Source organism: Diospyros lotus, chromosome 2 (genome assembly GCF_014633365.1).
Source record: "Diospyros lotus cultivar Yz01 chromosome 2, ASM1463336v1, whole genome shotgun sequence".
Lineage (NCBI taxonomy): Eukaryota > Viridiplantae > Streptophyta > Magnoliopsida > Ericales > Ebenaceae > Diospyros > Diospyros lotus.
This window is the reverse complement of record NC_068339.1, coordinates 20,167,763-20,183,903: the sequence shown is the minus strand read 5'-3', so window position 1 is coordinate 20,183,903 and position 16,141 is coordinate 20,167,763. Positions and strand designations below refer to the sequence as shown.

Here is a 16,141-nt window from a genome sequence, read left to right as displayed (position 1 = left end):
TTTAAGAAATATTTTATTATTTATTATTTTTTCTACGCACAAGAAATATATGAAATATTGAATGTCAAAATATATATTGTTAAGCTTAAATATTAAATATGTATATATAAGATAAAAGACTAAAAAAAACAAACAAATATTCCAAATAGCGGTCAACGGCAGGACGCGTTGCCGTGCAATCCGTACAGTACACGGCGTCGCCTCTGTCGTTTAATAAGCCATCTATTGTATTGGTCAAGTCAATCAATCAAAAAGTAAAAGTCAATCAATCGATCAATCCCATGGAATGTTTTATTTTATTTTTAATAAATGAAATTAAAAATAAATTTAAAATTTAAAATAAAAAAAATAAAAAAACGCATTCTTAATATTTTATTTTCAATAAATATATCTCAACTCCACTGGAGGGGTAGGGTTAAATATATTTAATAGTTTTAGTTTTGTTTTTAAAAAATTGTGAAGAATGTATGTAGTCGAGATATCTATAGTTATCGTATTAATTAAGATATAGATTTAAAAAGTAAAATATATGAAATATTTTAAATTTTTATTATTTTTAATATATTTATTAAACTTATCTAATAATTATAAAAAAAATAAGTCCTATAATTTTTTATTTAATATTTTTTTAGATATTCTATTATCTCTTCTCCCAGATAAAAAAAAAATAACGTATATGTCCATCAATAGATTATAAAAATATATTAGAATATTTTTCAATCTTATCATAACTATTATAGATGTTGGTCTGAAAAAAATTTTAAATTTATCTTAATATAATTTTATTTTATTTATTTTAATAAATATTATCATAATATAATTGACAAGTCACATGACTATTTATTTTTCAAAATACTGATCGCATATTTTGACCATTAGAAAAAAATTAAAATAAATCACATAATGCTTGAATTCAAAACCTTAGTTTGGTGATTTAATTTTTAAGTTTGCTTGGGAAATAATATTTTATTCGAAAGCTTATAATTAATTATGATTAGTGGAAGGATAATAGTAACAATAATACATTTATTAATTAACTAATAAACTTATTTAAAAATTAAGAATAAAATATATTTATGTGTTGAGAATTGGAAGGGCGATGACTCTGATTTAATATTTTAATATAATAATAATAATATAATTCTGTGATGTCGATGGTTGAAGAAATCCAATTGGATTCCCCCTTATTTATTCCTTCTCAGGCTTTGCTTTTTCGTTGTCTATGCGCCAATTCTGACTTTCCCGGAGGCGGGTCCACCGTCCACCACGCCACTCCACCACCACCACCGTAAGCAACGTCAGCAACGCCGCCGTATATCGTATACGGTATGTTTTACGTACGATCATCATCTTGATTTCAAATTGTGAAAATTTGAAGATGTTTGGATAAAACCCAGTTCGGGATTCTTTTTGGTTGCTGCGCAGATCTCCGCGTTATGCGGTTGGATTCGTGTATGCATGTGTTGTGTTTGTGGTAATGCCCGTTCGGGTTAATAGATATTTGTTTTTCATTTAGTGGGAATCCCGTATGCTTAGATCTTTAGGTTATGCACTTTGATTCGTAGCTTGAGCTAAAGGACCTCCTTTTTTACTTTTTGATTGGTCAATGGATTGGTGATGGTTTTAAAGCAAGGATTATCATGCCATATGAATTTACTTTTTTGTAGTGCCTAGTAATATTGCCTTTGGTTATCTGCGCTCATATTCTTTTGTTTGGTGTTTGTTTCTTGGTGTTTCCAGTCTTTGAAGGTGTTGGTGTTTGACTTTGAAGCGATATAGGGTGCGTTGTTGAGTTGATGGTTGGTAGTGGTCAGGGTTCTGTTGGTGGGTGCGAGATAGGGGTTGGTAGATCTTTCCTCTAATGATTTTTGATGGGATTTTGGGGCGATTCTGATTCTGATGGCATGAGATAGGGAGGTTTGCTTTTTGGTGGCATCAATTCATATTCTGGCGCATCGTTATTTTTGCACAAAGGATTTCTCAATCCCAATGGTGTTGGAATTTTGAATTTTAAGAATTTTTCTGTTGATGGGGTTGAAGGAAGTTCATGGATGGAGTTTTATAAAACATATGCGATTTCCTGAGGAAAATTCTGATTTTATACCCTCTTCTCAGCTAGAGAAGAAGGAATACAAGAATAGGTTTGCTAGTGGGTACCAAGTGTGTTAGTAGTTGGCCATGGAGGACGAGGCTAATTCTTGGTTAAGGAGAACAAAATTTTCTCACACAGTGTGTCATCGGTTGGATTCTACAAGGTTGGCCTCTGTTCCTCTCATCATCTTCCCACGAGACCAGAAATTGGCGGTAAAATCTAGACCTGCAAAGCCTTCTGTTGGTGCAAAATCCAGTCCTTCCGTTGCACAGATTCTGCAAAATCCCGTCACTAACAAACAGAGGTCTGTATCACCTCTCCCTGAAACTACACTTCCCGATGCATTTAAGGAAGCTCGATCTGATCAGAAGAGATTCTCTACTCCTCCTCCTCAAAGAAGAGAAGAGAAGGGAGCTATGGGCAAATTATTTCACAAAGATTGTCAAGAAACTCAGGCACCGAAGTCCAAGTCAATCAGAAGTACCAGCCCACTTAGGCACTTCACTCCGCTGAAGATTCGTGATAAACATACAAGAAAGAAAGAATCCTATTGGACAAAGTATTTTGACCATGGAGTTGGCCGAGTTACATCTGTGGAAACAGCAGATGAGTGGATGGTTGACCTCTCTAAACTATTTATTGGGCTTAAATTTGCTCATGGGGCTCATAGTCAGCTGTACCATGGGAAATACAAGGATGAACCTGTAGCAGTGAAACTTATTAGGGTACCTGATGATGACAAAGATGGCAGTCTGGCTGCTAGTTTGGAGAAGCAGTACGTATCTGAAGTCACTCTTTTGTCTCGGCTGCATCATCAAAATGTCATAAAGGTAATTGTTTCTTCCCTCTCCTTCCTTCATACACCAGTAGGACATTACTGATCAGTCTGTTGGTTCATTACAGAATTTGTTATTTATGCGGTCTCCTTTTAAGCGTTTATGTGCATTCATGTGGTCTATATTCTGATGAATGGTTAGACATTACAACTGATGTTTTGGTTTAATTGTTGCATGTCACTAACTAGTTTCAGTAAACAAGTTTTTTTAGGATTGCTTTTCTCAAAACCCCTTCTAACTTAAGTTGTCTGCGGTTTATTTGAAATACAGTTTGTAGCAGCGCGCAGAAAGCCACCAGTTTTCTGTATTATCACAGAATATCTTTCTCAGGGTTCCTTGAGGGCATACCTTCATAAGCTTGAGCATAAATCTCTTCCATTAGAGAAATTAATTTCAATTGCTTTGCATATTGCCCGAGGAATGGAATACATTCACTCTCAAGGAGTAATTCATAGGGACCTCAAGCCTGAGAATATCCTTATTAATCAAGATTTTCACATTAAGATTGCTGATTTTGGTATAGCTTGTGAGGAGGCATACTGTGATATTTTGGCAGATGACCCTGGAACTTACCGTTGGATGGCACCTGAAATGGTCAAACGTAAATCATATGACAGGAAGGTTGATGTGTACAGCTTTGGACTTATTCTATGGGAAATGGTAGCTGGGACCATTCCTTATGAGGATATGACACCAATCCAAGCAGCTTTTGCCGTAGTTAACAAGGTAGTTTCCTGAATTTCTTGTCTATTGCTTTGATATTTTTAAGAACTCCACTGTGCATATTATGATATTTCCATTTTTATTTTCATTCCCCTTTTTTTTTGGTTGTAAAATGATGGTTTTTGAACAAATGATGAAACAAAGGTGAAAGGAACTTACTCGAGTACCAAACAACGTTACTCGAGTAGTATCAGAATTTAAGATAGCTTACTTGAGTACTAAAAAGGATTACTTGAGTAAGTTAAAATCTTGCTTGAGTAACTAATAAATGTTACTCGATTAAAGTTAAAACTTTACTTGAGTAAATAGCATTCATCACTTGATTAAATGGAAGCCTACTTTTTATTTCTGCGACTATGAGAGATATACACACACGACTACGTGAATGGTTACTTGTAGAGGCTATGTAAGATTTATATGGGGTCGGCAAGAGTAGCATAGGAGCTTCTATCAGGTCCTGCAATTAATACCTAGCACTGAAACCGCATTTCTAAAATTTTTACATTCTTTGGCTTCTTTGTTCTCCTTGTTATGTCGTTGGTCTTTTTCTATTGCAAAATGGGTAATGCTAACCATTTCCCTTGCAGTCAATGCTCCTTGTTTTCAGCTACAAAACACTCTTATTAGTTGATGAAATATTGCAAAACACAATACATTTATCATCAATCAATGGGAGTGTTTTGTAGCTGAAAACAAGGCGCAACAAATGTACCATGTCTAAAAACATGGTGCATTTATTGCATCGCAATAGTTAGCATTGCCCTTACAAAATTTGTTGTCATTTTTGTTCTTTTGTTTCTTAAACTTTCTGAAACACTAATATATGCAACCTAGCAGGAAAAAAAGAAAAACTCTAATTATGCAATTGAAGATCACTAACTCTTTGGAACTTTCAGAATTTGAGGCCAGCTATGCCTGGAGACTGCCCAGCCGCCATGGGTGCTCTGATTGAGCAATGTTGGTCCTTGCATCCGGAGAAAAGGCCAGAATTTTGGCAGATTGTAAATGTTTTAGAGCAGTTCAAGTCTTCACTTGCCCGTGATGGAACCCTCAAGCTGATGCAAAACCCAAAATGTCAGGAGCATAAGAAGGGTCTTCTCCACTGGATTCAGAAGCTTGGTCCTATGCAGCCTAGCAGTTTAGCCATGCCCAAGCCTAAATTCATATGACTCTTTCTTGTGTTTTGGCTTGTATAGTTTCACTGGGTCAGTGTGCAATTAAGATTGCTATTTTTTAAACCCTTTAATTTTTTTGTTTTTTTTTGAAACTTTATGAATTAGTATTACTTTTAAGGTGCATTGATGTGGAATTACCTTCCATTTTCATGTACATAGACAACATACAGCATGAACAAATTTTAAATAAAATAGCAAAATTACTCTCTTCCTACAAGGTTTTGTTTTTTTGTCTTAAGATTCTTTTATGGTTGGTGGTATGTTTCCTATTATATTTAAACAGAAGTTATTGTTGTTTCAAGAAGAATGCTTGAAAACATATATGATCTCAATGACGACCTGCTTTCTTACTTTGGAAATATTGCCTACGTACCCAGACTGGTACATCAAATATCCATTTATGAACACCTTGTTGGGAGCACATCCATGTGGGACAGGTCTGGCTTTTACACCTAAACATCTAAATAAATTCATCTTGACCAAATGTGTCTTGATGAAGAAACAGAAGTGCAGAGAATGAAGAGAAACAATAATGGGAAGAATGGAAGAGAGGAACGCAGAGAGAGAAAGCGACTGCTGAGAAGAGAAAATTTCCAAGAGGTAAGTAATTCTTATATTCATTCTTTGTCAGAACTATTCAAATAATCCTTTGCACTGTGTTCCATATATAAATATAGGGGCACAACACAATCAGAAAAACAAAAATATCCGGAAACAAATTTCTAATCCTATTAAAAACAGAAATAGTAATCTTTTAAAATTCCTGAATGAATAGAACTTCTAAAAGAATTCTCAGCCATGGAAAATGAGGGAGCTCAAACAAGACAGCCTGCATTAAGGTCTTATTATCTTCTAACTTCTGTAGTGTGCTTTTCTCCAGTTCTCTATTCTAACTAGATTGCCTATGGTCTTGTGTTTATCCATTTATATGTACGCCTCAATGTGCAAGGATTTCTCTCGGACAATGAATTATCCAATTCCTGAATAAAGATTTTTTGCTTTCTTAGATTCCTTTCTCTTGTCTTCTCTCTCTCTCTCCCTCTCTATTTTTTTAATTTTCTTTTTCTTACAGCTAAAGCTTTGTTTGCCTTTTCAGCTTTCAGCTAATTCACACTTGATGCCTCTGTACTGTGCCTTTTCAATCATATGTTGGTGATTTTAGGTTTTGTTCCTATTCTTGAAGCCTTTTCAAGATATGGAATAGATTATTAATTCTGGCATTTTTTGGCTAGTGCAAGATTCACTATGGACTTACTACTGTGAAGAAAGCTTAATCATGACATATTGAAGACAATCCAAGGGACAAGGGCAGGAGAGTAAATTGGCTAGCTAGCATAACAGCCAGCCATGTGCGTAAGGGTAGAGTGGGAAAATTGTTGCGTTGTGTAACAACCCAGCAAGTGCAAAACCGAATTCGGTTAGAGGAGGAGGAAAGAGAATATAGGGGGAGGGAGAAATCTGTAAGGAGAAGAAAATTTTAGGTTCAGTTCTTAGGGAGAGTTAAGGACCTCTCGAATGTCTAGTTTTTCCTTGTAATTTTGATTGGAGTTGGTGAAATTGAATCCAAGTTTTAGTGATTTCTTTTCTGGTTCGCATCAATTTGGTATCAGAGCATCACCGATCCTAATGGTTAACTTGACTAACCGAGTAGGTGAATTGGAAATGAGGATGGAAGGCACGCAACGGGGAGTTGATGCCATGAGGGGTGAGGTTCAATCGGTGGAGAAGAATGTCGTGAACATGCTAGAGCAGTTCGCATGGATGAGAACGAGGTGGGAAGAACAAGAACGAGAGAGGAAAAACAAGGAGAAGTTGGGAGACCAGCCATTGAAATTCACTCAAGATTTCGAGGCGACGCCGGAAATAGGAGTATGTCGAGCTGAAGCAGGTGGTTCAGATGGGGGCTAGCGATCGGAGATCCGAGGACATCAATTGGAGATGCCCCTTTTCGAAGGCGAAGATCCGGACGATTGGATATTCCGAGTCGAATGGTACTTTGCGGTGAACGAGTTGACTAATGATGAGAAGTTGGATATAGCATCACTGTGTTTGGAGGGTGTTGCACTTTTGTGGTTTCAATGGGAAGAAAAGCGACGAAGGTTGAGGAATCGGGAGGACTTCAAATTGTCGTTGAGGAGTCATTTTTGACCCACCCAAGAAGGCTCCGTCGAAGAGCGGTTTCTAGCCCTTCGACGGAAGGGAACTGTCATGGAGTACTGTCAATGTTTCGAGACATTGGCATCACCCCTTGAGAACTTGCTGGAAGCCATGCTGGAATGGCATTTCATAAATGGTTTAAAGCCTGATATCAAGGCCAAATTGAGGGTGTTGAGGCTGCGGGGCTTGGAGTAGATGATGGATTTAGCTCAATGTATAGAGGAGCAGAATCCGGTGGTTCGTGGAGGTGCGGTTGGATCGGGTTCGAACAAGGGACATGCCATGCTGAACCCAATTTCGACTTACTAGCGAGGGGGAATTCTGCCACTCTCACAACAACCCCCCAAACCGACGACAATTAGTCCTACTTATCCATATCGACCACATGCTAATGGGAGATGGAGTAACATGCTCTTCAAACGGCTTAGCGAGGCAGAGTGGAAGGTAAAAAGGGATAAGGGGCCTATGTTTTCGATGTGATGAGAAATATACTATAGGCCACAAGTGAAGAAATAAAGAGCTGCAAATGATAATGATATATGATGAAGAGGTAGAAGAGGCGGGAGTTGAGGGAGAAAAGTTGGAAGAGGTAGAAGGAGAGCCGGGGCAAGGGGGGAGGTCATTAAGCTCTCAATGAACTCTATAGTTGGATTGACTACACCACAAACTATGAAGCTCAAAGGGGACATAGAGGGGCAACCAGTAGTAATGCTTATTGATGGAGGAGTAATGCATAATTTTATAACAATCGAGCTGGTGCAGTAGTTAGGTTTACCGAGGGAGGAAACAATAGGATATGGGGTAATTATGGGAACAGGAATGGCAGTGCAAGAGGCTAGAATTTGTAAAGGAGTGAAGCTTAATCTCCAAAATCTGCAAATTGTAGAAGATTTTTTACCTCTAGACTTGGGGAGCTCAGATGTAATTTTGGGAATGAAGTGGCTATTAGCCGTTAGAAAAATGAATGTGGATTGGAAGGCCCTTACAATGAAATTCTAGATAGGAGGTATAACGATAACATTGCAAGGGGACCTTAGCTTGAGCAAGACCTTGGTGTCCTTGAAGGCGATGGTGAAAGCCTTTAAGGAAAATGGGGAAGGAATGCTATTAGAATTGGGAACCATGGCAACAGAGATTAAAGAAGCTCAAAAGGAAGCTCTAGTGATGCTAAGGGGGATGTTGGCTGAGTTTGACAGGGTTTTCTCTACACCGGAGGGGTTGCCACCTTGCAGAAGAAAGGATTATGCCATAAATTTGGTTTTGAGAACCACACCGGTTAGTGTAAGGCCCTATCGATACCCTTATTTGCAAAAAAAAATTGAAATTGAGAAGTTGGTGGGGGAGATGTTGGCTGTTGGAATTGTTCAGCCTAGTTCCAGCCCATTTTCTAATCTAGTGTTGTTGGTAAAAAAAAAGGATGGAGGGTGGCGTTTTTGTGTAGACTATAGGGGCTTGAACAAGGTCACTATCCTAGACAAATTTTCCATTCCTGTGATAGAGGAGTTACTTGATGAGTTACATGGTGCCATGGTCTTTTCCAAGCTTGATTTGAAATCTGGTTACCATCAGATTAGAGTCAAGTCTGAGGATGTTCCCAAGACCACTTTTAGGACTCATGAAAGGCATTATGAGTTCCTAATAATGCCATTCGGGCCGACGAATGCGCCAGCCACCTTCCAATAATTGATGAATGACATTTTCAGAGAATATTTGAGACGTTTTGTGTTGATATTCTTCAATGACATATTGGTGTATAGCAGGGATTTTGAACAGCACACCCAACATTTACGTTGTGTCTTAAAGGTACTAGCGGACAACTAACTTTTTGCCAATAGGAAGAAGTGTGTGTTTAGGCAGTTGGAAATTGAATATTTAGGCAATATTATATCTCATCATGGGGTTTCAGCCGATCAAAGTAAGGTACAAATGATGTTAGATTGGCCTACCTCCTACATCAGTAAAGGAATTGAGGGGGTTCCTTGGCCTCACGAGGTATTATAGACGCTTTGTGAGGAATTATGGCAAGTTGGCAAGGCCTCTAACAGAGAGATTAAGGAAGAATAACTTCTTTTGGGATGTGGCAGGCGAGCAAGCCTTCCAGCAACTTAAGGCTAAAATGGTATCCCTACCCGTTTTAGCCTTGTTGGACTTTGGGAAGCCCTTTGTCATTGAGATTGATGCCTCGGGACAAGGTATGGGGGTTGTATTAATACAAAAACAAAGGCCTATTGCTTATTTCAGTCATGCTTTCAGTCAGTTAGGGAGGAAAAAATCTGTTTATGAGAGGGAACTGGTGGTCATAGTGTTTGCTGTGCAAAAATGGAGACACTACTTGTTAGACAGGAAGTTTGTGATTCGAACAAATCAAAGGAGTCTCAAATACTTGATGGAATAGCGGGTGGTGAGTCCAGAATACTTGAAATGGATGGTGAAATTGATGGGGTTCCAATTTAAGATACAATATCGGCCAGGTTTGGAGAATAAAGCTGTTAATGGGCTGTCACGAATCTACCACCCAGCAACAATAATGGCCTTAACAGTGCCTAAAGTGGTCTAAATGGATCAGTTAGCCAGTGAGGTAAAGGCAAATGAAAGGTTGCAAGGAATTATCGAAGATCTCCAAGCTGATCACACCCTAACTTCCAGCTGGTAGACAACCATCTCCTTTACAAGAGAAGGCTGTATTTACTAGAGGGATCCACTCTCATTCCATTATTACTTCACGAGGGGCACGATGGAAGTGTAGGAGAACACTCAGGATTCTTAAAAACTTACAAAAGGGGCACGATGGAAGTGTAGGAGAACACTCAGGATTCTTAAAAACTTACAAAAGGGTGGCGGCAAATGTCTGTTGACAGGGAATGAAGAGGGATATATATCGGTATTTAAGTGATTGCTTAGTTTGCTAATGAAATAAATATATGGCCTTAGCACCAGGGGGACACTTGCAACCCCTTCCTATCCGAAACCAAATTTGGGACGACATTGCTATGGGCTTCATTGAGGGATTGCCAAAGTCTAGCAAGATTGACTCAATTTTGGTGGTGGTGGACAAACTTAGTAAGTACGAGCATTTCATTGGCCTTAAAACACCTGTTTACAATTGGGGAGGTGGTAGGAATTTTGATTAAGGAAGTGATGAGGCTTCATGGAATGCCAAGGTCCATTGTATCGGATAGAGACAAAATTTTCATGAGCAAATTTTGGGAGAAGATGTTTTGACTACAAAGTACCAAACTCAACAAAAGCACAACCTATCACCCTCAAACGAATGGGAAAACGGAGGTACTTAACCGGACTTTAGAAACCTACCTACGCTGTTTTGCTTCCTCAAAATCGAAGGCATGGTACATATGGCTACCTTGGGATGAATTATGGTATAATACTTCCTACCACACCGCTGTTAGGGTGACTCCATTTCAAGTAGTGGATGGGTGAGAACCACCACCCTTATTGAGGTTTGAGAGGGGAACTACCCTTGTTTCAATGGTGGAGCAACAGTTGATTGAGAGAGATTTAATGCTTGAGGAATTGAAGGCATAACTAATGAGAACACAAGCATTGATGAAGAAGGGAGGTGAAGCACAAAGAATGAGACTTGGTTTATTTGAAATTAAGGCCATATCGTTAGAAATCATTGGCTGCTCGTGCAAATGAAAAGTTGGTTGCCTAATATTATGGTCCATTTGAAATTGAAAATGAGGTAGGCCCGATAGCTTATAAGTTGATACTGCCACCTCATTGCCCTATCCATTTTTTATTCACATGTCTCAACTACGGGAGGCAAAAGGAGCATTGGAAGCTAATGTGGAGATTCCTCGACAACTTAATAAAGACCTTGAGATGCTGGTGGAACTGGAGGCAGTGCTTGGAGTTCAGTCGGGAATTGGGAAGAACTTACGGGGATTAGAGGTACTCATACAATGGAATGGGCCACCCTCATTAGAAGCTACTTGGGAGCCTTACCACTTGATCCAACATTAATTTCCATTTTTCTACTTTGAGGACAAGGTGAAAGTTTTTTTTTTTGGGGGAGGGGGAGTAATGATAGGCCGGGGTTCACTGGATGTATTAAAGACAATCCAAGGGGCAGGGCTAGGAGAGTAAATTGGCTGGCTAGCATAATAGCTAGCCATGTGCGTAGGGGTAGAGTGGGAAAATCGTTGCGTTGTGTAACAACCCAACATGTGCAAAATCGAATTAAATTAGAGGAGGAGGGAAGAAAATATAGGGGGAGGGAGAAATTTTTAAGGAGAAGAAAATTTTGGGTTCAGTTCTTAGGGAGAGTTAAGGGTCTCTCGAATGTCCAGTTTTTCTTTGTAATTTTGATTGAAGTTGGTGAAATTGAATCTAAGTTTTAGTGATTTATTTTCTGGTTCGCATCAAATCATCTATATGGATCTGATTCTTCTCTATGCTTTGTTCTTTAGAGCTAAATGTACCCTGAAAAGTGTGTATTCAATTTTTGGTTGGGATAATTTTGTTTGCTTGTTCCTGACTAAGTTTTCAGGGATCATGGCAGTGATTATGAATCTAATAGAGGGATGGCTATGCAGTTCTGGTTTTGCTTTATTTTTTTATACCTGTTAAGATTCATTTTCTGAGTTGTGCTTTAAGAGAAATCATTTTCAACCATTTCAGTTGTACCATTTGCTGTCAAGTTATAAAACCAAACCTGATGAATGTTTTTTGTCATCTTATTTTGTGTTAAATAGGAGGGTGACTGTCACAAGATGAAAAGTTTCGAAAGAGAGTCTCCTTATATCTATTTTTTTAATTAAAAAAAATTGGATTTTTCAAGTCACAATGAGTCAATTGAATAGGTTTGTTAAAAGTTTCCTAGAGTATATGATAAGAAGATCAATTTATTTTGAGGGCTAATGAAGTATTAAATAGAAGTTTATATCCCAATATATAATTAGTGATAGTTGGGGGGTTAAACTGTAAATATCTAATAATTTTCATTAGGATATTCGTCCACTATTATAAATAGAGGGCATGGGGTGTGCGTGCATTAGATTTCACTCTTATTCTCTATGTTTGAATGCAGCGTGTGAGAGGAAAGACTTGTGTGAGAGGAAAGTTCTTTGTAATCTCCAAGAAGATTGTATTCGGGTGGAATAGAGAGAGAAGAGAGTGATTAATCATGTTGTTGTACTGATCGGTTTCTGAATAAGATAAAGGCTGCTCTCGGGGTGATTTCAAGGCTGGATGTAGGGTTGCTTTCAAGCAATCCAAACTAGGATAAACTATTGTCTCTTGTTTTTGGTTTGATCTTTTCTATTTTTCTTTCATTTAAATTTTGTTCTTGTTTTATGTTTATTATTTCTATTGTATTGGAATGATTTCGGGTGAGGAGTTGAGAGAATTGGCATTAGGAAACATTGATTGAGTTGTCAAAAGAGCTCCCAATCATAATAAATTGGTATCAGAGCTAAGAACCTTTTCAAAATTTGCCAAGAACCCTAGAAATCTTTAGTTTTAATCTCTGTTATGGCTTTCGCACCCTATTCCGCTAAATATGACATAGAGAAATTTGATGGTTCAAATGATTTTGGTCTATGGAAAGTTAAGATGAGGGTGTTGTTGGGAAATTTGGGATTAGAAGAAGCCTTAGAAGCAGAAAAGAAATTACCCAAGAATGTCACTGAAGAACAGAAAAAAAGAGTTCCGTGAGCATAGGAAAGAAATCAACAAGAGGGCCAATAATACTCTAATTTTAAGTTTAGGGGATAAAGTCCTTGGGGAAGTTTCAAGGATGGAAACGACTGAGGCTTTATGATCTAAATTAGAGAGTCTTTATATGACAAAAACCTTGTCAAATAGGTTGTATTTAAATGCAAAATTTTTTATATTTAAAATGCAAGAAAGGTTGAAACTTAATAATCACATAGATGAGTTTAATAAACTATGTCTTAACTTAGAAAACATAGATATTAACTATGATGAGGAAGATAAAGCCCTTGTATTATTGCATTCTTTGCTAGGAACATATGAAACCTTTGTTGATATACTAAAACATGGTAGGGAAAAATTATCCCTAGAAGATGTTTTCGGGGCATTGAACTCTTAAGGAGTTGCAGCAGAAATTAAAAGGGACAGGTTCAGTTGTGGATGTCCTAACTGCTAGAAGTAGGACCGAAAAGAGAGAATTTAAATTTAAGGGCTAGTCTAAGTCCAAGTCTAGGAATGATAGGAAACCAATGAAGTGTTTTCACTGTCATGAGGAGGGCCACATCAAGAGAAACTGTCCAAATAGGAAGAAAGAATCCAAGAGAGAACCAGCCTCGAATGTTCAAACACCATGTGTGGTTTTGACTATGAGAGTGTGAATGCCCTATAGTATTTTCTAGGTATGCAGGAAAAGTAGCATAGGTCCTAGGTTTAGGGTGTACTTCTCATAAGAAATGGGTATTTACCCATAGAGACATGGTGGAGGGGGAAATGGTTTGTCCAGGAAACAAATTAAGATCAAGGGAATTGGAGATGTGAGAATATGATGCATGGTGGAGCTGTTCCAGAATATTAGAAACTGTAAAATGAAGCCTAGTGTCCTTAGCAGAATTAGATAAGAAAAGGTATTCTCCTATAGAAGAGAATTGGAGTCCTAAGAAGTTGCTCAAGAATCTCTTAAAGAGATGGAAGCAACCCTCAAGAATGGAGGTTATGTGGTGCATACTTGTATTTATATGTGGATAAGCTGCAACCACTAAAAGACAGCCTATGATAAGGTTAGGCTGCGTCATTTGTTGTGGATGGCTCATAATGGTAAGGACTAAGAAAGGTATCTAAAGCTAGTGGTATTTGGGGGAGGAAAATTTTGCAGGTATAAGAGAATAGGAACCATGTAGTTTGGTAAGGTCACCAAAGTAAAAGTTTCCTAAACAGACCTTGTATATGTCAAAAACCCATTAGAGATCAATTTATAGGATCTAGGGGGACCTATCTAGGCCTTGTCTCATGGTGGAGCTAGGTGAGGTGAACCTAGTGGAGATGGCGTGTTCCTAAGAAATTCGCAAGCATATACGAGCTTGCTGGAATTAAAAATAAGTTTGTTTGAAATTGCTTCTGGTATGAAAGGTTAGGTGGAGTAGAGTTGTGGAATAGATATGCATAGGTCTTCTAAAGTTAGGGTTCTTACCTATGTGGGAAAATTCTACCAATAGGACATAAAATTAGCTGATGCTAAGGGCAAGGGATGGAATCTGGGATGCTGAAAAATAAAACATGTATAATTATTTGGGAATGTCCTAAATTAACCCATGAACCAGGGTATAACAATAGGGAAATCTGAAAAAATTTTAGTCATAATTCATTGTGTAAGCTTGGGCTGGATTGTGAGAGGGAGGAAGCTAGTGTTTAAGATAAGCTTTGGCTCTTGTAGTGAGGGTCCTTGTGAATAGTGACGGGAAAAGAGTGTGTGCAAGTATTGTCTTGTAGCCCATGTTGATCAAAATCTAGGTCAACCTAGGAAAAGGAAGAAGAATCATCTTGTAGGTAATAAGCAAGGGAATAGAAGATCTAGTGTTTCCTAGGATGGGTAAAAGATAGAACATAAAGTAAGTTACCAGTGAGATATTTGAAATAGTAACTCTTTTACTCATTGTCAAATTTATAGTTAAAGCAATAAATATAAACTCTAAACAATAAAAAATTAAATAAAATAATAAACAGCGAAATAAAAACCCTAAATAACAGTTAAAAAAGGGCACGCTTAAGCCCAAGGCACCTTGGGCCTAGGCGTGCTTGGATGCGCCTTGCTGGTCTTCACCTACCTGGAAGCATTCTAAGCACCAAAGGTGCGCCTTGTGCCTAGGCGCCTTTAATAACACTGTGTATCACTGGTAATTTTATTTAGACATGATTATGATAATGTGCATCCGTTGAAGATTGATAATCCTCTTGACATGTCCTATACCATGATTTCATTCTTATTGCCATTGTTTTTTCTTTTAATGCCTAGTTCTGAAGTCTAAATGGAGATTTCACATTTATCAAGTTATGCTAGGATAAAAATTTGTGTAATTTATTTTGCAGTACTATCTCTTGATGCAATTTATGCAGGATATATGAAAGTTGGATGGCAGAACATTAAGCTTGCTTTTGCTCAGAAACCAGGCCTTTATTTGGTTACCATAGATTCCATGACCACAAGCCACAATCCTTTGAGGCAAAGAACATATCTGTACGGCTGGAAATCAGCAGGACTACTTTTCCTCTCTTCATAATTTTTAGCTGCTTGCAATGTGGCCCATATGCTCTGGATTTTATTGAAGTCCACCCCATTGTGATTAGCATGTAATTGAGAATCAAATGCAGAATTGCAGATAATCTTACTCCCACATCTGAATAGATCATTTGTGTAATTTGAAGATGTTGTTTCTTATCATAATGCAATAATCTTTACTATGTTGTACTAAATTGTGGGAGATCCAGAATTTATGCAATAATATTTATTATGTTGTGGCATTAAGAATTGTGATTGTTGTTTTATGTTGATTGGTATTAGTAGGATGTTCTTGATCCTTCTGGAACATCACAAACTAGTGGCTAGAGATGGAAGGACACCACCCACTAGTTATCTAAAACCAAAGAAGCCTCACCCAAGACACCAAACTCTATACCCCTTAAGATTGCACATAGAGCGAGCCTTCCCTTTCAAACCACCAATTATGTGCAAAAGTTGAAAGCAATGTCTGTTGCCACCATCATTTCCTTTGGAGTCTTATAAAAAATAACATTGAAAGTTGAAACGAAACAATCTTGATTGATATTTTTTTTTTAGCATTCAAGTTTTAATGAATCGATAAGGTTAGTTTTGTTAACACAGAGTAAGTTACTTTTTTGTAATTAAAAAGTTAAAATTTGCGTTGTTGAAAATACTCTTTATGAAGTAAAGATGATATTACATAAAAAAAAATATCGCTCTTCTAACATTTACAAATAAGAAAAAAGTTAGTACACTGAAAATGTAATGAAAATAAGGAGAGTTTACACTCACATAGTGCTTGATTTTGCAAGATTGAGCACAAGTCTCCACTTGAAAAGGAACTCAAGTTGATTTTTTTTGCAAGATTGACCACTAAGTCTCCACTTGAAAAAGAACTCAAGTTGATTTTTCTATTAATGGATGCGGTGTCCCTGTCATTGATAAAATC

General features: G+C 37.6%; 1 protein-coding gene across 6 annotated transcripts; it reads left to right on the top strand.

The window, feature by feature from the left end:
• Positions 1-1,186: 1,186 nt before the first annotated feature.
• Positions 1,187-15,153, top strand: LOC127795370 (serine/threonine/tyrosine-protein kinase HT1-like). 6 transcript variants are annotated; one of them, XM_052327007.1, is made up of 6 exons: positions 1,187-1,326; positions 1,741-2,922; positions 3,199-3,654; positions 4,548-5,263; positions 5,340-5,426; positions 15,048-15,153. In XM_052327007.1, the coding sequence occupies exons 2-4, from the start codon at positions 2,179-2,181 to the stop codon at positions 4,818-4,820; spliced, it is 1,473 nt and encodes a 490-aa protein (XP_052182967.1). In that variant the 5' UTR covers positions 1,187-1,326; positions 1,741-2,178; the 3' UTR covers positions 4,821-5,263; positions 5,340-5,426; positions 15,048-15,153. The 6 variants fall into 6 exon arrangements, with proteins under 6 accessions (XP_052182967.1, XP_052182966.1, XP_052182961.1 ...); XM_052327006.1 differs by having other exon boundaries at positions 5,332-5,426; XM_052327001.1 differs by having other exon boundaries at positions 4,548-5,426.
• The last annotated feature ends 988 nt before the right edge of the window (positions 15,154-16,141 follow it).

Coding starts and splice junctions, on each gene's coding strand:
- LOC127795370 (XM_052327007.1), top strand. CDS start 2,179: ATGGAGGACGAGGCTAATTCTTGGTTAAGGAGAACAAAATTTTCTCAC. Junction 2,923..3,198: donor ATCATCAAAATGTCATAAAG/GTAATTGTTTCT, acceptor TTTGAAATACAG/TTTGTAGCAGCGCGCAGAAA. Junction 3,655..4,547: donor CTTTTGCCGTAGTTAACAAG/GTAGTTTCCTGA, acceptor TGGAACTTTCAG/AATTTGAGGCCAGCTATGCC.